General features: G+C 42.8%; 1 protein-coding gene across 1 annotated transcript in view; it reads left to right on the top strand.

Moving 5' to 3' along the window:
* Window positions 1-6043: 6043 nt before the first annotated feature.
* The window catches only part of npr3 (natriuretic peptide receptor 3), a 29591-nt gene continuing 14027 nt past the window's right edge, over window positions 6044-21607 (top strand). Inside the window, exon 1 of the mRNA XM_082555327.1 lies at window positions 6044-7359. Coding sequence (XP_082411453.1) covers window positions 6699-7359 — 661 coding nt within the window. The 5' untranslated portion in view covers window positions 6044-6698. The remainder of the gene's footprint in view (window positions 7360-21607) is intronic.

Raw genomic sequence — 21607 nt, forward strand, 5'->3', positions numbered from 1 at the left:
GATGCAGAAAAAGCGTTTGACAGAGTTAACTGAAAATTTGTATTTGCAACTTTACACAAATTTGGTTTTGGATCCTCTTTCATTAATTGGTTAAAAATATAACAACAGCTCGTGTCAGAACAAACGACCAAACATCCTCCAGCTTCTGTCTCCTGAGGGGCTCCAGGCAGGGATGCCCACTCTCCCCTTCACTGTTTGCAGTTTTTATCCAACCACTAGCAGCAGCAGTTAGACAGGCTGCAGTAATGAAAGGCATCAGATGCAAGAATGTAGAACATAAAGTCAGTCTCTGTGCAGATAATGTGTTGCTTTTTCTCCAAAACTCACAAACCAATCTCTCTGAGGTAATTGTATTAATAAATTGTTTTTCAAGAGTTTCAGATTATTCAATAAACTGGTTAAAATCTGCAGTTCTTCTGATTAATTTCTCCTTCCATAATTCTTCTTCTACCCCACTGCAATCTGGAAATATTAAATATTAATTATTTAATGTCTCTCCTAAGCTTGCAGATTTAACTAAATTAAACCACATCCCACTTTTAGAGAAAGAAAAAGACGATCTGGCCACATGGAAATCTCTACCCAAAGGACCAAGGACAAAGGACTAGATCTGCCTAACTTTCAACAACACTTCTTAGCCCACAGGCTTCATCTCAGGATGGTTTAAACACACCCTCTTAGATGAGCCCTGGGCAGATGTAAAACTTTGCACTAATCCAGAGATTTCAGACCATTTATCAGCTCAAACATCAAACGACATGATGCTTTAAAAGCATCAACATCAGCTCTTCTGTGACAGCATGGTGGGAGTTTGTAACAATGACGGAGTCTTCATGCAAACGCCTATCTGGAACAACCCTGACATACTACAGAACAATGATATGGTTACAGCAGGGCCTTGGGGTGCAGGGGAGGCACCATGCCCTGCTGTGTTTTAAACACACTTTAAAACAGCACACAGCAACAACACATATGAGTGGGCTGAGAGGTCTTCACACCTTACTTATCACACTTTATTAGTTACTGATACTTATACTTATCTCGGTTGTTGCTGTGGTCTCCCTGCTGTGTTGTTCTCTTTTTGTGTGTTTCTTCTTTTTTCTTCCAGCAGCTGATTCAGTGGATACACCCCATGCAGCAGACTGTGACAGCACTGAGCAGCTCCTTCAGTGGGAGACTGCGGCACCCACGGTGTGGGACGGAGAGATTTCGCAGGTCTTTCCTCCCCACTGCTGTCAGACTCCATAACAAAGACTTTAACTGATCAAGCACACACATCCATACATATGCAATAATACTAAGTGCAATAATCCTTTCTGTCATCGTTGTATTTTTACTCAGTTGTATATAGTATTTGTATTTGTATTCTATTTTTATCTTATTGTATATTTATTTTATTTTATTCTACTGTATATAGTATTTTATTCTATTCTGTACAGCTGTGTACTGTATTTATTCTTATTGTATTCTAATTTTTGCCTCATAACTTTTGCACTGTCCACTTCCTGCTGTGACAAAACAAATTTCCCACGTGTGGGACTAATAAAGGTTATCTTATCTTATCTTATCTTAAACTGTTTATGCTGAGTCTGAGTCTGCAGGGGGTCCCAATGACATCATGCCTCGTCCCTGTACCGAAGACGCCACGTCCCGGTGGCCCCCAGGATTACAGACCTGTGCCCCTGACCTCCCACATCATGAAGACCCTGGAAAGACTCATCCTGGACCAGCTCTGACCCATTGGCAGACCACATCAGGATCCCCTTCAATTCGCTTACCCGCCCCACCTCAGAGCTGAGGACGCCATCATCTATTGCTCAATCGTGCCTACACCCACCTGGACCAGCCGACGAGCACTGTGAGGGTCGTGTTTTTTGACTTTTCCAGTGCTTTTAACACCATCAGGCCGATCCTCCTGGGTGATGAGTTAACAGCGATGCAGGTGGATGCTTCTCCCGTGTCCTGGATTGTTAATTACCTGACAGGAAGACCACATGTACACATCCTGGACAGGGAGGAATGCTGGTTTGAGCGCCGAGTCAAGGAGGCCATTTACGTGAAAAGGGAAAGACCATCTCTGAATGGAGGAGGGGCCTAAGGGTCCATCTGTCACCATCTTACAATGCTGTGATTGCAGCCATTCCCCAACTCTCTGTGAATGGGACTCATGACCATTGATCAGTAGTTGTTGATCAGTGGTCATGAGAATTTGCGTAATTATGATGAAGGAACTGCCCTCCCAGCCCATTGTTCCTTCACGGCTGGTTTCAGTCAAATGCAAATGTCCTGTTTATAAGGTTGAAACCTGCAGTCAGCTGAGACTGAAGACGTCACCTGATGATGACAAAACGTTTCTCCCACAAAACGCTATGTCCAGGTGAACCGAATCAACTTTTGGCGACACAGGAAGTTATTTCATCGAAATGCCATTCTTATATATCTCTGTAATATTCTTGATATTTATAATTGAACTATTTGTATGTATTAGAGCTATTTCTTATATTTTGTAACTATGTAATATATTGTATTATTTAATGTTCAGTCTGTTACAGTTACTGTCTGGAGCAACTGTAACCACGTACTTTCCCAGGGATTAATAAAGCATGCTGATTCAGATACAGGCTGCGTCCACACTAATACATTTTTGTTTGAAAACACATCGTTTTCTCTCCGTTTTGGCCTCCCGTCCACACTGAGACGGTGTTTTCCCCGAAAACGCAGCGTTTGGAAAACGCTCTCGAAAACAAATACATTTGAAGACGGTGCTTTCGCGTTGCAGTGTGGACAGTGAAAACGGAGACAGACGGAGACGCATGTTAGTCATGTGATGCAGTCATGTGACCAATTAAACAAAGATAGCGGAGGGCATTATACAGCAGTTGTTTTGTCTGACAGCCCTATTAAAGATTAATATCAGTCTGCTCCAGTGAGCTTTTCTCACTCGCTTTTGCAACTTTGTACTTTTGTGTTACTCGCAGCAACAACTCCACCTCATTGTGAGTCCATTTAAAAAACTCAGGAAAGTAAATAAGCGGCAGACAGAAATGAGGCCGGTCGAATCTTCTTGCGTTTCATGCATGCGTAAGACTGGAACATAAGTGTTTTCTGGCCGTTTCAATGTGGACGCACAACTCTGAAAACAACTGAAAACACTAGTGTGGACGCGGAGCGCTTTCAGACGAAAATGCCGTTTTCGTATGTATCCAGGCCAGTGTGGACGTAGCCACTGTGATGGTACTATTTCCCCCTGTAGGTGTATATCCCAGCAGTTTGGTCTCAGAGCACAGGCTGAGGCTCAGGCTGTGGGAGACTTCCCATGATGCACTGAGCATTTTTCCCCCACTAACCTCATTTCAGTACCATTGCCTTTATATGCCAGTGCTGCACGTCGTGTCTACTTTTGTCTACTCTCTCCCAGTTAAAAAGGAATTCCTCCAACCCGTCATTGTGAAGTGGGATTGTCTGATCCTTGGAGTTCTCTCTCTGCCAAAGTACACCCACCACCAATGCAGGCACATCGAGTACATATGAAACTCCACACAGAAAAACCAACTGGCTTGAACTAAAGGCCTTCTGTGAGGCAACAGTGTGAAGCAGTGCATCTCTGAACACTGAATTTAAATGTTACAGTAAATCACTTCTTTTTAAATTGGCTGCATTTTCAGTGTCCAGGTGTAAGACCAGCAGAGGGGAGTAAAATCACACACTTCTGTGTGTGAGATACTGTTGCTTCAGTACATCAGTGCTATGACAGCATGTGAAAAACACGGGAAAGCAAGCTTTAGTTGTTTTAATCTATTTATCTTAAAGACATTTATGGCCAGACTAATGAAGCAGACCGCTGAGGTCAGGCTGTGTAACTGTGCAATGGATCACTGGCAAAATGTCATCTATATACTGTATTTTGATGCCTTTAACTAATAGTAAATATAACATAAAACATATAAAACAATTAGAATGTGTATCACATGAAATCATTTCAGGAACATCACGTGAGCAATTAGGACTTGGCCACAACTGATTTTCATGTTCATCCTGAAGGTGTTGGATATTCTTGAATCAGTGCTCTGAGTCAGTGCAGTCATGCTTATCAACGCACAGCCGTGGAAATCTAATTGGCCGTTTTCTTGCACAATGCACACAGCACTCAGTACTGCATCTGTATATTTCTGATGTCAGAAATGATCAACAACAAAAAGAGCAGAGGCACAGCTGAGCCTGCAGGCACAGCTGAGCCTGCAGGTTCAGCAGGATGTCTGCTCAGACTGCCTTCTCAAAATAAACATGAATCCAGACGTAAAAGATGAGATTGCATGTGTGCTGAGCTGAGCCTAATGACCATAATTTCATAATTTTTCTAGGCAGTGGTCTAATTGGTATAATTTGTACAATAAATAAAGATGTGCAGAATTATTCTTTACATTCTGTATAATGCTTTTCACATCATTTTCCATGTAATGATTTTAAATGTTGCAAAATCTGTGGAAAGCATCAGCACTAACGTCAGCAGACTGCAGTCTGAATGCCAGCAAACAAAAGGTGTCTTTAGACAGCGTCAGCGGGCGGGTCATTAGTGACACGTTAATGAGCCATGATAAGTGCAGAGGTTATAAGCTGAAGCTTTTTGGTTTGCTTTGTTTATTCATTCACAGGAGTCGCTCACTCTGTTCGCTTGGATCTCTCTGCTGTTACTACAGGCCGTGAACTCCATCACTGTGCACACACTTGTTCTACCTGTCTACTATTTTATTTACAATTTATCTGTTTCATACGGCTTCACCACTACAATGGAAAATGGCAAATCATTGTGGGGATGGCTGCAGTCATTCTTCAACACAGACTGAACTCTCTCTGGCAGCTTTCTTGTAATTTCTCCAAGTCGTCTCCAGGAATAGTTTTCGAGGCTTCTTGAAGGACGTTCAAAGCTTTTCTGTCAAGATGATCGCACACTGATTCAATGATTTTGAGATCTGGACCAGGCCAGTCTATTACTGATAATGTTCTGTTGTGTGTTTTCTACCTTGATATGCTGTTACTGCATTGATAGCATCTTTGGGATCACTGTCCAATCAGAGGCTTTGAAACCCAGCCCCAAACCACGACTGAGCCTCCACTGTTTTCCACAGATGACTGTAGACCCTCACTGTGGTAGCTCCATCCTGAGCTCCTCTGAACATACTGATGGCGATTTGGATCCAAAAAGGCTAATCTGGATTCACCACTCCATGCGGCCTTCCAGTGATTTTTTAAAATGTGTTTTTATTTGATTAGCATTCAAATAGATCAATGAATACAGAATTAAGATCTACCACAAAGCAAGAAAGCACGAGGCAAGGCTAATCAAAAGATGCTTATTACGCCAAGCCTTTTAACAAAAGCTCATTTAGCGTGCAGCTCATATACACAGGGCTCGAAGCAAAAGAGTAAAACAAACAAAAATCAAAACAAAAACCTTCCACCTTAGATAATAAATCACATTTCAATAATCAAAGCAAAACAAAAAAGAGTTTCAGTATTATTATGGCTCTATTTTTAAACATGTTTTTAAACAAGGAAAATGAACTAGATCTTTTGAAATCACTGTCATAACTCTTCCACACATTAACCCCTCTGACAGAAACACATCTCTGCTTTATGTTTGTCCTTATCTTGTTTTTTCTTGCTCTGGAGTAATTTGGCACACCTCAGCCTTTCCTCCCTGTATCATTAAGAATGGCTTCTTGACAACCACACTTTGACTGGGACCATTTCTGATGAGGCCTCGGTGACGTTAGATGGATCCACTGGAGGGTCGGATGCATCTCTCAGATCTTTGCTGGGTTTCTTCCTGTTTCTCACAGACATGACTTGTAATATGTCGTTTATACTGTTGTTTACGGTGTTTTTGCCAGAGGCTTGTCGGCAGTGTCAGCATGCATTGCTGAGATTAAAATGATTTCTTTGCCAGTTCACTCCCAAGGTTTAAAAAAATAAAGAACTTAGGGCTTCATTTAAATCGTTTGTATACCATCAACATCACAATTTTAATTTTTGGTCACATTTTTCCACCAGTCTTTCGACTTATTTGCTACTAATGCTGAAAATGTCTATACAGAGATCTTGGTCACTGCAGAGTCCATGCACACCTGCAGTTTGATGGCTTGTGTTGTTGTTAATTAAACCCTGTCTAAATAAATGATCTATAGCTGTGTTACAGATGGTTAGAGCTCGATCAACAAAAAGTAAAGAGCGTCATCTGCATTAACTGGAGCGCATTAAGTCACGCTACGTTGAAGTGGCTCATTGTGCGCTCGGGAGCGGTGTAGCTTTAAGAAGGAGGTGGGCAGCGCTCCGATGACGCATGAATAATCCTGAAAAGACGCTTCTAAACTCCAGGCCGGAGCCAGCGTGTATGATGGCTGTTGACTGAGCTGGAAGAATTTCCGAGCCTGGCACGATCAACTGTTGAGAAAATAGTTTGAACAGGTTCAGGAGCTTGGGAAGCGACTCTAAATGCAGAATAAAACACACCCATTCTGGTAGATTGGCTTCTCCAAAAGACAAATACAGTTATTTACTATTAAGGCATTTACTAACGACAGAGGGCTTTCTGTTTGCAGCTCTATGTGCGCTGCCGAGAGCCAACTTGAGGGAAGGAACATTGGAAGAATATTTCTCTAAAAGTCTTTGGCTGTCTGTCTTGAAGAGGAAGTGCTACCATGCCACATTTGAGAACACTATGTGTCTATTTCTTGGTAGCCCTGAGCCCAGTTATGACAAACACCATGACCGAGGACTTAGATGTTTTGGTATTTTTGCCACAAAATAATTCTTATCTTTTTTCATATGAACGAGTCGCACCGGCGATCCGTTACGCACAAAAGAGGCTGAAGGCAGACGGGGGTCAGTACTCCGGGTTCAACTTCAACATCCAGTTTGAAAACTCCGACTGCCTCTATGATGCTTTCTTCACATTGGCGGACAGGTCTTGCGGACAGAAGCCCGACCTGATCCTGGGTCCTGTGTGCGAGTACGAGGCTGCGGCAGTGGTAAGGCTGGCGTCCCACTGGAACATCCCGGTGATCTCGGCAGGTGCCCTGGCCACAGGTTTCGCGAACAAGAACAAAGAATACTCCCACCTGACTCGCATCGCCCCGCCATACGTGAAAATGGCAGAGACTTTCACGGCGATGTTTGAACACTTCTCCTGGAGGAGCGCTCTGCTGGTCTTCGAGGACGACCGGGAGCAGCGGAACTGCTACTTCACGTTAGAAGGAGTATACCATCTGATGAGTAACTATAACATTGAAAGCTATGTGTTAACTGATGACAAACCCCTGGACACTGACGAGCTGCTGCGAAGCATCAGTGACATGGAAGGTAAAGCAGCTTTCCTTACTCTTTAATTAGACGGTGTCTACAGTGTGCTTAATGACAGCTGAAATAAGTCTTGACTTTAGCTCATCGTCACTGGATTTGGCTGACAGCTAACCATCATTCATAGCTCGGTGTAGACTATATATGGTTTGTGTTCTGTATGAAAGCCAGCGAGTTTCAGTTGATGAAACCAATGAGCCCTACACTGACGTGCCCTTCACAAGCCTGCATTTATCTGACATATCAGTTTGTACATGCACTCATAGTCCTCCTCTACAGCAGATTTCAGTGAATGCAACAATCGTAATGGGCTAAATTAGCCACTGCCAGCAAATGTAAGTACAAGTATATACCTGCACTGTCACACTAGTATTCACAGTCTGTACATTAACAACTATCCAAGTTTCACGTTTCAGCCCATTTCAGCTTCAGCAGTCTGAACTCGGTCAGTGTTGTGGCTCTTTTAATCTCCTCCTCCACAGCAGCCTCTCAGTACACGCAATAAATGGCATTATTACCAAAAGCAGCACGATCTGCTCATGCACAGGGATTAACTGACAGCTCACTGAATCAACTAAATGTTTTATCAGACACAATAAGCAACCTGAAGCTGTGAGAGATGTTTTCTCTTATTCACTGTTCTGTCCTGTTCTCTTACTACACTATTCACATAACAAAAGGCAGTGCTTCAGAAATGATACTAGACAATACAATGAAAAGCATTTTCACTTTTTTGCACATTTCTCAAACTTCCATGTTTCATATCATCAAACAAATTTAATATTAGACAAATTTAAAATGCAGTTTTTAAATGATGATTTAAAAAACCCACCTGGTCCTGTGTATTAAAAAAAGTAATTGCCCCAATAGGGCTGTGCGATATGACCAAAATCTCATATCCCGCTGTAAAACATCTATCGTCCGATAACGATATAAATCACAAAAATGTAACATTTTCTGTAAATTCTGTGAATCTCGGGCAGCTGAAGTGTTTCCAGCTGGGCGTCGTGTATCTGGATCTCGAGTATCTATCATACCGATGCATGAAACGACACATTTTAGACATAAGTTGTAACTGCTGCGTGAGTATTTCTTACACGGCGTGCTGCGGGGAGAAGCCTGTTCTAACGTTTGAGTCTAAGGTTTATTTTTTAGCACCTGGTGGCTCTTTTTTGCTTCTCATCCGTAAACTCTCTGCATATTCTTTCACGTGATTCAGTTTATTTTGAAAAGTCTCAACAGGATCTTGAGCTTTATTGTGAAAGGTTTATGTGGAAAACAAGCGGACAGGCGATGGTGTTACTGTCGTTGTTGCTAACGACAACGCATAAAAACAGGCGCTTGTCCATCGTAGTGTGGTTATATTAAATATAAGACAAAGAGAGAACTTTAAGAAACTAATAATAACTACAGCGACATCAGAACCATGAACAAATATTGCAGTAAACAGTTTATTTTGCGACACCACGAAACAAACGATAGGGTAAAATGAAACGATAGACGTTTTTATATCGTCATCCGATATATATCGTTATATCGAACAGCCCTAAGCCCCAATTTGATAAATCATGAGTCATGTGATCAACCACATCATTTTTTAAGACCTGGGTTTAATTTGGGGCGACCGTGGCTCAGGGGGTTGGGAAGCGCATCTGTAACCGGAAGGTCGCAGGTTCGATTTTCGGGCTCTCTGTCCTGGTCGTTGTGTCCGTGGGCAAGACAATTTACCCTACTTGCCTACTGGTGTTGGCCAGAGGGGCCGATGGTGCGATATGGCAGCCTCGCTTCTGTCAGTCTGCCCCAGGGCAGCTGTGGCTACAACTGTAGCTGCCTCCACCAGTGTGTGAATGTGAGAGTGAATGAATAGTGGAATTGTAAAGCGCTTTGGGTGCCTTGAAAAGCGCTATATAAATCCAATCCATTATCATTATTAATTTCCTTAGCCACACCCCTTTAATGTCAAAGCCTGTGATTCAACAATAAGAAAGAGACAGCGAAACGGCATCGACGGGCGATTTCCAGGAGAAACGCCGGCTCATCTCACGATGATGTTTGATTATTTTTGGAGGAAATAGTCTGTGGACATCACTGCTGATGTAAAACTAAGACAGCATTTCATAACAGGAACATCACACCAACAGTCCAACATGGTGGTGGTGGTGTGATGGTCGGGGGTTGCTTTCATGCTTCAGGATCTGGATGTAATTAGTGGAACCATGAATTCTAGGACAATGTCAGTTTGCTCACTCATGTCCTGCAGCAGCACACACAGAGTGTCTTCCTCTGAATAGTTTTTAAGAAACAGGTTTTTTAGTGGCCTATTCAAAGTCCATCTGATATGTTTAATCTTACAGTGAAATCATTATTAAAAACCAACAATGTTATCTTATTAAAATTTGTTTCATCTGAATCATGTGTGATAAATATGCAACAAACTAAGCAATCAGAAAGAGGTCGAATACTTTTGCATGGCACTATCTACAGTAAATAATGTAACATCTATAATAATGTATCCAATCATAATCCCAGATTTTTAAAGATCTCTGGTGTTTTTAGAAAATTAAGATGAATACAGAAGGAAGCTGTCCTGTAACTGAGAGAAACCCTGTCAGATATAGCTCTGCTGCTTCTGCAGTGATTCCTCACAGCTCTGAAAACATGTGCGATTTTTCAGCCTGTTCCTTTTCAGATCCAAGCAAACATCCCTCGTGTAGCACAAGCTATCGGAGGTGATAGGCATGTGTGTGTTTGTTTGTCCTCACCCCGCCCACTGCCTCCACTGCTTAGACAGACTTACATAACATCCTGCATGCTGTCTGCATGGTCCATCATCTCGTGTCTAATGGTTTTGTTGCTTCTCACTTGACAATCTGGACTCCTTCTTCTCTCCAGGAACATTTCCAACTCACCTTGAACCACACCAGCCAACTAGCATCGTGTATGCTGTCATTTCTACACGATTGCTCTGTTTGCTGCTGTATCACTGTGTTTCACTGCTCATCACTGTGTCACACAGCTTCTTCTCTGCGAGTGTGTCCAGAGGTGTTTTTGCATGGAGCCATTAAAAACTGCCAATGGAAAGTAAAGTAAGCCAAAACCATTTAAACCAGTGGGATTACTGTTGGTAAATAAAGCATGGTAATGAAGCGCAGCAAATCATAGGGCCACCCAGTAATCAATCCAGGGACTCACTCAACACATTTGAACCCATGTGATATGTGCTTAAAGCGCGAGGCTAAAATACTGATAAGCAGGTTGTTGGCACCGCTGCTGTGGTCATGACAGCCCTGAGGAAGTGGAACCATATCAGAGTAGCTGCGCCGGTGTCATACAGAGTTGCCTGTGATAAACTTTAAATGGTGACGAGAGGCTAAGGGTACTTGATAGCAAGACATGAGTTTGAGATATTTTATGGGATTCAACAGCCGAGCAGTGGGCAGAGCTGAACGCTCCTCCATGTTTCATGTGTGGCTACACAAAAACATCAATAACCAATGTGAACAACAGGCTTTTCTAAGAAATGTAAATCTTTCCTAACTAGCTTCCAGTGAGAGGCATCATGTCTGATGATGCTGTGACAGCTCTCAGCTTTTCCCCGTGCTGGCACTCAGTTGCTACTCTCATCTGTTATGATGTCATAGTCATGTTTGTAGGAAATGATCAGTTTTTACACAAAACTCTGTATGGAGAGTTCAGAAGAACAGAAATGCCCACAAACATGGACTGTTGCATATTATACAACTTGTTCAAGATGAACAACTACTTCAGTGTAAAACAACTGCCAACATGATCTTATAAATGGTGTTGTTGGCCTGTCACAGTGCAGCATTACAGCCTGCAAAGCAACTATTGTACTGCGAAATATCACCAGGGCTCAGGATGGGCCCAAACAAACCAGAGTGGTGTCCTGGCACCAACAGGAATAGGTCAACTTGATAATAATTACATATTATTCGTTATTTTTTGCTGTATGGTGTTGCTTTCACCTGACAGCACAGAGGTGCTTGATCAGCAATAAGAAAATGATGACGTCTGTGGTAAATAGTGAGTTATTACTGCTAAAACACTAATAATGTCCAAATATCTTGTATAAACAGTAGGGATGAGACTCAGTTTTGCAGAGCTGAGTCGCAGTAGTTCAGTTCGGGTTAACAGTTAGTCTGCTTATCAGTGTGACATGCACTCGAGCTACAATCAGCTGGTTTCAGTCTGTTGCAGTCTACAGCATGGATATGGACGTTATTTTACTACATAAAAGGACGAGAACGCGACGGTAAAGTGCAAGCTGCATCTATCTGCACAGACGCCATGCTAATGCTAAGCTAGCCAAGTGATGTTAGAGTGGGCGAATGCTGACCCTACCCCAGCAGCCAGAGCCTGAACTTCAACAGGTGACAAACAGGTGAGCAGTTGGACTGCAGCCTCTGTTTCGACCTGTTCTTCTTTCTAAGTTAGAGTCACTGTGGTGATAAAGTTTGTTCTGATTTTCATCTTTGCTTTGTGTTTGTTCATACCTAAATACTGAGAGAAAAATCATGTGTGTGTCCTCATTAGGGCAGGGCTTGTAACAGCCACTATGGTGTGGTGTCCCTTTAAGACACCCAAGTCGAGGGTTGATGGTGTCATCAGTGTGTGCCACTGGTCTCTCTCTCTCGCTCCGGGATTATGAGGACACGTGCCTTCACGCTTGTGCTTAACGAGGGACAGATTTATGTTTTCTTCTCCAGACCTTTTTTTGTTTTATTTGCAACGCTTGGGTTGTATGAACGCTGGGCGTTATGTTGTTGAGCCGCAGCCGTTCAGCCGGGCTTTTATATGGTTGTTGAAGAAGGCGTATTAAAGAACCACCGTGGATTATCGATGCCAGCGTGAGTGTGTGTTCTTCCGATTAGCCTGCTAGGTGTTTTGCCGCCTCCGCTCCACCACGCAACACAACTCAACGTTACAGGCTGTTGTGTAGGACTGTAGCCTTGGATTTAAATGTGTTTCAGGTCATCTTATGGAGAAATGCAACACTATTATAACAAGTAGCATAATGAATTATTTTCTCCTGGTAGTAATTAAGTAACACACTGCGTTACTTTGAAGAACAGTGTTGTGTAATGTGTGTAACACATGACGACCCCAGCACTGATCACAACAGACAGGGGAGATACAACAAACACAGACATTTGACCACATTGTATCCAATTAATGTGCACAAATGTAGCATCATTAATATGCTGCTTAGTAGTGACTCTCAGAGTGAAGCCAATGACAATCGTTAATAGGATCATTCAGTAATAGAAACTCCTTAATAATAATAATGTTGTCATGGTCCGTGGTCCTGTGTCTGTGGAATGCGTGATGCTCGGGTAGCCACACCCCCGGGCTGGGCCATCACTGGCGCACCTGCTCTCCATCACGGTGACTACACGAAGATCTACTTAACCCGGCGCTGACGGATGTTCCACGCCAGTCCGTTAGTCACCCCCACAGTGGTTTCTACTCGGCGTCTGCCACCTGCCTGTCCTCCGGCTCAACTGGATCACTCGGTGCATCATCTGGCCTATTCGCTATCCCCACGGACTTCCTGCTCACGGACTGCCACACTTCCCTCCCACGGTCCCGTTCTATCCCTCCCATGGTCCCGATCCCGGCTTCCTCGTGTCATTGTTTCCCTGGGTTTTTAGTTTCTTGTTTTGCTCCCTAGTTTTCCCGGGTCGCCTTTCATTATTACAATAAAGTGTCTTTTCTGTTAGCGCGGTGTCTGCGTCTGGATCCTTTTTGTGCACGCGCGCCGCGGCGCATGACAAATGTAGTATTGGTTGCCATTTTCTAATAGCAGAGCAGGCAGAATATTAACAGGAACTAAAAAGAGAGCTCATATTTCTCCCATATGAGCTTCTCTTTACTGACTTACTCTCAAATTAAATTTAAAATCCTTCTCCATCCAGTATCAAGTCCTGAATGATCAGGTCAGTTATGTCTTAAAGACCTCATACTGTCCTGCATTTCTCGCAGTTTCCAAAAATAAAATGGGATTCAAAGCCTTTAGGTGTCCAGGAGATAGTCATCTACTTTAAAAATCGAGCTTCAGTCTTTCCTTTTGAGTGATGGTGACTTTGAGCTTAGTTATTCTGATATAAGCTCCGGCTGCTGGGGGACTTCCCATCATTACTGAAAAGCATTTTGTGAAAACACCACGTCCAGTTTTGGGATATCCTTACCTGGATGATCGATGCATTAAGACCTCAGCTAGTACAGACTTTTGTGTGTGCTTTGTGCTGTTAGTGGTTAGACTCTCTGTGCTTATCTCTCTGCTTTCTCGTTTGATGCTGCAACTTTTCAAATGTCAAATACCTGCCCTCACTGAGGCTTGTTTTGACAGAGAGCTCCGGTTAAAAGGTGCTCTTTCTCCCAGTGCAAAGTTCTTACTCAAAGGGATTTGCCGAGTCATTAGCTTCTTATCTGTAGTACTGGTAAATGGTAAATGGCTGGTTCTGAGCACTCAAAACACTTTATACAACATATCTCTTTCACACATTCATGAGGTTTTTCTATGGTTAAGGGTTTACTTTCCAACATCCCTCTCTGGATGGACTGGAGAGAAACTTGGGGATAGGATCTTGCTCAAAGACATTGGGTATGCTGACTGTAGCAGCCAGGGATTAAATCACCAATGTTCTAATTCAGCGGTCCCCAACCTTTTTTGCGCCACGGACCAGTTTATGCCCGACAATATTTTCACGGACACGTGAGGTGTCGCGGATAAATATAACAAAATAAAACTAGTACCGGTACTGAAAAAAAGAAGATTTATTCATAGCACACGTGAAAAGACCCAGGAAAACAGAGTAAACGATAAAAACGATAACAAAATAACGCTGAAAACCGATAAAACCCCTGAAAACCAGACATTTCACACCTGAGCCTCAACTCTCACGGCCCGGTACCAAACGACTCACGGACCGGTACCGGTCCGAGGCCCGGGGGTTGGGGACCGCTGTTCTAATTTATAGATGATCTGTTCTACCCCCTAAGCTACAACCACCTCACATCCATGTCTCTACTTGGAAAAGCCACAGAATCAGATTCTTGTGTTGTGGTATTTTGAGTTTTGTGTTCTTTTACTATATTTATAAAGACCCATATTTATAAAGGTCGGTTTATCCTTTAATAACCTTTAATCTGCTTTTGTTGTGAATTTACCTTAACTTTTAATGGAGAACAGCATAAACATACCAACGCTTGATGTGCTTTTCAGAACAGACCGTTCTTATTTTGATAGCATCAGAATACAGTCTGCATATATTCCAACAGTACGGCTCAGCAGTAAGAGTCAAGGTGTAAAGTTGTCTCACAGGTAATCCCATTTTATTATTCATGAAAGCCAATTAGTACATTTTGATGAAATCACTCAAAATAGAGTTAGTGTTATTTTCAGATGTTACCTGTCCCCCATATCAGGTAATAAGATGACAGGTGCTTCCATTAGCTAGAAGACTTCCGTTAGATGACCGAAGAAATATTGTCTGGTCTCAAATTCTGTTGCAACATATGAAAGCATGCATCCATGCTGCCTTGGCTCAGCTGGTGGCTCATGACCTCAGCCCGTTCTCACTCACGACACGTAATATACCGACAATTTGTCACGTCCCGAGGCATTCAATGGGAACGCGAAAGGTGACCTTCCACGTTCCTATGCTACCTGCCGGATTGTGGATGAAATGGATTAGGATGACACTCCCGCGGTAACAAATGTTCCAGCCGTATATTCCACACCTAACCATAACCTCAGGCTCTTGTAGAATGTATGAGATTCAGGCTGTAGATATTGATATTTCACAATATCTTGTGATGTGCTTGCACTAAGGTTGGGTGATTGGGCGAATATATCGACGATAGGCCGCCCTATCGTTGATAGTTTTTACAAGAGCCATTTATTTATTTATTTGTCCATGAGTAAGTTTGTGGTTGAAGCTAACAGAAGCAGTCAACAGAAGTAAATAAACGCACTGTTTTAACAGCCTCCTCCTCAGAGTGTGCCCAAATGCAGAGATTCATTTACTCAGACTCATAACAGAAAGAAAGAACAGCAGCAGCCTATGTTCAGAAAAAAAGCATTATATATAAATAAAAACCACAATAATGGAAACAAAGAGAAACTGTCAGGGTCCCTGTGTCTACCCTGGGGTCGGCACCCCTGGGCACACGTGCCACAGTCGGCACACGAAGGGTTAACAAATGGCACGACCACAGCTGGACTGGCCATCGGGATACCGGGCATTTGCTCGGTGGGCCGATGGTGATTTTTCGATTTTATGGGCTGATGATTTTTTTTTGTAATGGAATAAACAATGAGAGGTGGTGGATTGGCCAGATGCTGGCCAGTGTGTAAAAAAAACTCTTCCACAGAGGCCAGCTGGTGGATGAGAGAAAGGGGAGGCAGGAGGAGGAGAGACGCGAGGCGGCCGCCGGTCCGAGTGTCAGGTGAACTGAACTTCAGGTAAGAAGTTATGACCTGCAGTCTCTCTGGGTCAGATATGAACCAAGTTTAGGTGGAGTTTATTTTCGTTGTGCTGACTTTTTCGTACTGCGTGCTAGCTAGCATGATGGAGTTTCTACAGCTGGGTGGTGCTATGAAGTTACTGATAGTGAACTTTATTCATAATGTTAGTTAGTAGAGTTGGTTTACCTTTTAGGTGACATGAAAGAGTTGAAGTTATGAACTGTTTCTGAGAGACAAATAACACCAGGATCCTTTTCTGTGTAGCTGACAGCTGGTAACTGTGCAGGGGCGGATCAAGCAAAGTTTTGCCAGGGGGGCAGGTAGGGCATTAACAGGGAGAGGGGGGCACAAAGATATACTTTCTTATTCTCATTTAAAATGTCTCGCTGTTATTAAATATTTATGTGATGTTTTGTCCCAGTCCAGCCCTGCGCACGACACGCAGTGAGTTAATCTGAGAAGGAGCATTAGAAAATAAATGGCCACGCCAGCGGTGCACATCGCAAATCAGCTCGCATAGACACATTAGTTGTGCTGCTTCTTAATGACGGTATCTTAGCTAACAACCCCAACTACCAGATTCAACTTGTAATTGGGTTAAAATAACTTAGCTACTGGTGAGAGGGACGTTGTTAGCTTTCTACATTCCGACACTTCAAAAGCTTCAGGAGCTTTCCGCTCAGCGCAGCATCAGCACCGCGGAGATACACGGATACATCCGTAGACTCGAGACAGAATTCACTATGTGTTTTTGGGACTTTCAGGTGTTTGGACCAATGTTTTCTTTTCTGATCAAACCAGAAGCTTTAATGAGCAGCTGGATTTGTCTCGCATTAACTGTCTGAGTTAATATGACATCAAAATGCAGCTGATTGAAATAAAAACCTCGACTCTGTGGTGTCAAAGTTTGCAGAACTACAGATGCAGCTGGAATCCACAGCTGTGTGTGTTCATGGAGCTGCATGTTCACCTGCTGGACGTCACTATCTGACAAGTTTAACTGTCTTCAGAACATTGCAGAGGCCTTATTGACAGTATTTGGCTCTACATGTCTGTGTGAGCAGATTGTCTCTCACACGACTCCTCAGGTAGCCTCTGAATGCTGGACACTGGGAGACCTGTGTCTCTGAGTGGGAGAGGAGAGATCACATGGTCTCCCACTCAGAGATAACAAACATGCCATATTGGCCCAGTTTATTTTTCTTATCATTGTTGTGAGGAGACCATAAATAGCATTTGTATTTTCTGTTGTACAGTTCATTTGTTGTTATGGTTAAAAAGTCTTTTTTGTTTCCAAATAGCTATTCGCTGACAGCTGCCAACATCTGCGGACAAATATGATTCTATAAAGTGGTTCTATATAGTGCGTAACTGTTAATATAGAGCATTATTAAATGTATTGCTAATGCAACCATATGGCACACTGACCTCTGAGGAGATTTTAGATGCGCTCGTCATCAGAAAGGTTGCCGACCCCTGGTCTACCTGGTTGGCTCATCGTGGCTACATGTGTGTTTGTTTAGATTTTGTTCCTGCTCTCTCCCTCCCTCTCTTTCCCTCCGCCTGGGTGGAGCTCACCTGTGGGCTCCTGCCTTTGGCTCACACACCTGGTCGCAATCACACACCTGTGGCTCATCACCCGACAGTGTTCCAGTCCCTTTATAAGATGGCAGCACCGTGCTTCTCGTCGCTGGACCGTTGCCGACTCTCGTCAGTGTAAACCCAGCTCAGCTTACTCTCGTGTTTTCTTAGCGATCTACCCGTAGTGATCCTTCCGTGTCTCTGTGAATAGACTTCCCTGGACCAACCCCTGTGTTACCTGAGCGAAGTTCAGGTAACACAGTGAAGTGAGTGAAGTTTGGAGTGAGCTTTTGTGTTTTCTGTGGAGTGTGAAGAGGAGCGTGAGGCGTGGAGCGTGGACGGAGTGTGGAGTTAGGAGTGTGTGTGGACTTCCAGCGTCTTGTCCCCCGTTCGTGTGCGGATCCCCGGAGCCCGTCCTTCCCCAGTTTGTAAATAGATCACCTGGTGTTGCTGTAAATAAAGACTCTTGTGTTCTCTATTCAGAGCCTGCGCGTGAGTCTGTTCAGTCCCGCTGTGACAGAAACTGGCTTCTTTTTTCCACTAACGTGTTTACAGGTCGTTCCAGTGTTTGTATGACACACTCGACCAAACAACAAATAAATAAAAAATCAAAATGTCTCTTGCAGCGATCATAAAAAGAAATCTCTGACGTAAAGCTACGTTTTTTGTGCGATTCGGCGTGTCTCAAATAAATAAATAAATACATACATACATAATCCAAAAAGTATCTATATTAATACTGAAACAAACAAGAAAAGAAGGTCAAATATTCCCCCTAAACAAAATTCTGTGACAGGCAAACGAGCATGTTTACTTCATCAGGTTTCAGCAGCGTGCACAGGTGGTTAACAATATTAGCAGCGGTGATGAAGACGTGTTCTGAAGGTGTGTTTGTGGCTGGTGTACACAGCCTGTGCCATGTGTGACATCAACGTTTTTCATGTACTTTCCATCAAACAAGTGGATCGTCTTCTCCGTCTACAACCTCCTCGCTGAGGTAACAGTCCATTTCTATCTGCGCCTTCTCCTCCAGTGTGCAATTTGGCAATTAGTTCGTCCATGTTTGGACTTTTTCTATGTTCTAAACGCGCAAATCAGTCCGTGCATGATTACATTGCTCCGCCCATCAAAAAGTCTGCGCATGTGCAACTGATGATTTTCTGTTGGAACATGTTTACGTATCGCCCAAAGTTAGCTTGCACTTCATGCAACATGAAGTGCAAGCTAACTTTTTTAAACATTTTTAAACTGCAACAGTTTAAAAATGATCCATCCATCCAGGAAGCAATACCTGCTCTACAGGTGTTGCTTCCTATAGCCTTACGTTTGCCTTACCCTATACCTGATGAAGCCTCAATAGACTGAAAATTTGTAAACCAATAAATGTGGCAAGCAAACCTGTCTGCAGGAGTTTCATTTATGTGAAACTGGTTAGGAGAGCACATATTACAGTTTTTTTCAATCGCTAACAAGCGCCTACCCATACTTCAGATACTTTTCTAAACTCTTAACACAGACTCACACCTACAAAACACAATTGGCCAAATGGATAATTTCCTTCTCAAAAATACATTTTGTTAAATATATACTAACTCTTCATTTCAAAACAGAACACATCTTTCTCTGCACACACTAACTGTACAAAAACACTATGAATCTGACTCAAAATGAAATTAGTCTGTCAAAGAATAACACTTGTTTTCACTTCACAAGGTACATGCAGTCAATCAAAGTACACCAGGTTTCAAAATACTGGCTATTATTGACATTACAAAAACTGCATAGACTTTTATGTTTCAGTTTTACAGGTATTTGCATGCGAAACATGCAATCCACCATATTGACACCAGAAATGTCTTGGTTGGTAACTGTATGTCCACATGTACAGTAATGTTCACATTCAAAAGCATTCCAGTAAAAAGCAAACAAGTTTTTGTTTCTTTACTGTTTACTACAGGAGGTACAGTAGAAACACAGTATGATAGGACAGAGAAAGTTTTACAGTATTGCTTACAGTGAACAAAATATCCATGAAACACACAAGAGCATTCTGAACAAAAAAACAACAGCAAAAAGCCAAGATAAAAAGGGGGGAGGGGGGCTAAAAAAAGGCAAAAAAGTTGCATCTAATCTCTGCGATCTTCAGGGTTAGGCCACATGTTTTCATCAACATCACATCTGATGTTATCCAAGTCGATGCACCTGGGATAAAACCGCCTGGTATGTCGGCTCCACCCTTGGCAATCGTCAACTGTGATGTCCCTGGAGCCAGCATCCATGGCTTCAAGGAGGGACATCTGGTCATGTGGCTGATGGTCATAAACCTTCCACCGCCATGCAGAAAAGAACTCCTCTGGGGTTGAGGAAAGGTGAATAGGGTGGAAGGAAGAGACTTACCAGTCTTGGGTGGACTTCAAACCATGTTGTTATTGCTTGCGAGTGATGGAAAGCCACATTGTCCCAGGTAATTACAAAGGTCCTCATGTTTTCACCCTCCTGACCCTGCTCTGGAACCAGGCGCTGGTGGAGATCATTGAGAAAGGCAAGCAAGCGCTCTGTATTATAGGGTCCAACCTGACATCTGTGAAGGAATAATCCTGCATTTGCAATTGCTGCACACATGGTAATGTTTGCCCCTCTCTGTCCTGGCACATCAACTGTGGCCCTTTTTCCAATTACATTTCGTCCACGTCGACGCCTTTTGGCCAGATTGAATCCTGCCTCATCGATGTATATGAATTCATGAGGGGCCTGGTTGGCCTCCAATTCCATAACTCTCTGAAACAAAGTTTATGTAAGTCATGTTATTACTGTATACCATACTGTACTGTAACCTAGTATTGTGTAGGTTACCTACTTGCAAAGTGCAAAGCTTATAGAACTGGACATTGGATTGAATATACACTATACCTGGACATATTGTCGTCGTAGCTCCTTGACCCTCTCACTGTTCCTCTCAAAGGGAACAGTGTAGAGCTGCTTCATCCGCACTCTGTGTTTGGACAATGTCCGCGTAATGGTTGTGAGGCTGATTCTATCGATATTGTCAAATATCTCATGGTCCGCCACAATTCTAGTTTGAATTTCACGCAGTTTTATTGCATTATTTGCAGTAACCATTTCTACAATGGCAAGCTCCTGATCATTACTGAGGAGCTTTCCTCTTCCCCCAGAGGGTGGAAGACGTTGCATTCTTTAGAAAGACAAAAAATTCAACATATGCATTACTGTATGACCATATTGACATGTCAAGTGAGAATAGAAACAATCCATGTAAAATGCAATACTTACCTGTTGGTTTGTTGAAAGATGCGTATAATGGAGGCAACCGTTGACCGCCTCAAATTGGGCTGCACTCTTTCACCAGCCTCTCTTAGTGAAAGACCATGGTTGATTACATGGTCAATGATAGTGGCACGGATTTCATCACTGACTACTGTTCTTGCAGCCCTTGGAATGCCACCACCACGCATTCTTACACCTCTACCTTGCCCTCTCCTTGGGCCTGCTCTTCTCCCTGGGCCCCTTGCTCTTACTCTTCCTCGACCAGACATTACAGTGTTTGTCTTTTTTTTGTTTCCAAAAACATCACTCCTCAAGGTCTTGCCTTATAAACCCCACTGAGTCTAAGCCAGAATGGAAGAAGCTGTGGTTGGCCCAATTTACCCAACATAAATAAGCTGTGTGTCAATTATTCAATTGTTTGTTTATTATCAGCTGAGATATGTTTTTGATATTGATATTGTTTTTGTACTGATATCATTGCAGAGGCAGAGGTTTTTATACTGTATCTAAGGTTTGGAATATTGTTTTTGCGATTGTGGGATGTTGTGTGTTAACATTCGTAGATACTACAAAAACAGTCCATAATTTTGTTGGGAGGTATAGCTTGTCTGTTAAGAAAATGTAAGCATTGTGGAAATGTGTTCACTGACTGCATATTGGGTGAACACGACATGAAATGTGTGAATGGTATGGCCACAACAGACCGATGCTGTGCTAATTGTGTTTAGAGTTTTGCAAATGTGACAACTGTTTGGACAAACGCTTGTTAGCGACTGAAAAAAACTGTAACCAATAACATTAATTATCAGTGTTAAATTATGTGATTAACATATGCTAATATTATCCTAAATGCTAAACGCTGCCTCCTCTCTGGGTGTCTCCTGTTGTTCTTGT

This window comes from Aulonocara stuartgranti (assembly GCF_965226115.1).
Source record: "Aulonocara stuartgranti genome assembly, chromosome: 12".
Taxonomy (NCBI): domain Eukaryota; kingdom Metazoa; phylum Chordata; class Actinopteri; order Cichliformes; family Cichlidae; genus Aulonocara; species Aulonocara stuartgranti.